The 1,076-nt window shown below is 47.2% G+C and overlaps 1 protein-coding gene across 1 annotated transcript; it reads left to right on the forward strand.

The window, feature by feature from the left end:
- Positions 1–65: 65 nt before the first annotated feature.
- Positions 66–880, forward strand: TERG_01540 (uncharacterized protein; the record flags this gene model as incomplete). The annotated part of the gene is made up of 1 exon (XM_003239508.2): positions 66–880. One exon carries the CDS (start codon positions 66–68, stop codon positions 717–719), a length of 654 nt encoding a protein of 217 aa, XP_003239556.1. The 3' UTR covers positions 720–880.
- Positions 881–1,076: the final 196 nt, after the last annotated feature.

Below are 1,076 nucleotides of genomic sequence, written 5' to 3' on the forward strand. Positions count from 1 at the left end.
GCGACCGCTGTACTATCACGAAAGCCTACCATCCGATAGACGTCGCGCACATCTATCCCTATTCCATGCGCAATACCACGGAACGGGGTCCCGGCCACAATTTCTGGAACCTCCTGTCCTATTTCTGGACGGAAGAACATGTCAACTCGTGGTATGAATCTGTGTTTCCAAGAGGAACAGAGGTCGTGGAAAATCTTCTCTGCCTCGCGCCCCAGATGCATAGATACCATGGAAGCTCACTCTTTGCACTAAAACCTATCCATATCTCCGATGATAAGAAGCGTTTATTAGCCAAGTTTTACTGGCTTACAAGCCACCAAAAGTCAGATTCCGTCGATATATCTACAGTCCCAACCCTGCCATCCAACCTCACTGGCCGAGGCGACATGCATAAGGCATGGAATATTGTTACGGAAAAGAAGATCATCTCAGGGGATGAGATTGTCTTCGAGACAAGTGATCCAGAGAACTTACCCTTGCCCGACTGGAATCTCCTGGATATGCAGTGGACTTTACAGCGTGTTGCAGCACTAACTGGCGCCGCCGATATGCTTCTGGATGACTCTGAAGACGATGACAGCGACGATGGTGGCATCGAATGGGATGAAGGGCCCACCGTTTATAGCCAGGAGGTATGGGAGGAGGATCGTGCGGGTCTTCGTGACGCTCTTTTTAACCCCCCTCCCATTCCTCAGACCAAAATAATGGGACATGCGTGACTTCCTTCGCTTGTTATTTGTCGCCCTTAATATTCTTCCTCCTCTGTCATCCCTCTGCTGATTTCAAGCCTTTGTATGATAACAAGTTATGATTGCCTGCTTTTTTTTTTCTTTCTGTTTTGTGAGACTGAGATACGACAAATGGATTCAATTGCTCAACACCTTATATACCTATCAAGTATATAGTATAAAACTACTCCATAAACGTTTAACCAGGGTTAGGGTTAGGGTTAGGGTTAGGGTTAGGGTTAGGGTTAGGGTTAGGGTTAGGGTTAGGGTTAGGGTTAGGGTTAGGGTTAGGGTTAGGGTTAGGGTTAGGGTTAGGGTTAGGGTTAGGGTTAGGGTTAAGGTTAGGGT

Source organism: Trichophyton rubrum (assembly GCF_000151425.1).
Source record: "Trichophyton rubrum CBS 118892 genomic scaffold supercont2.1, whole genome shotgun sequence".
Lineage (NCBI taxonomy): Eukaryota > Fungi > Ascomycota > Eurotiomycetes > Onygenales > Arthrodermataceae > Trichophyton > Trichophyton rubrum.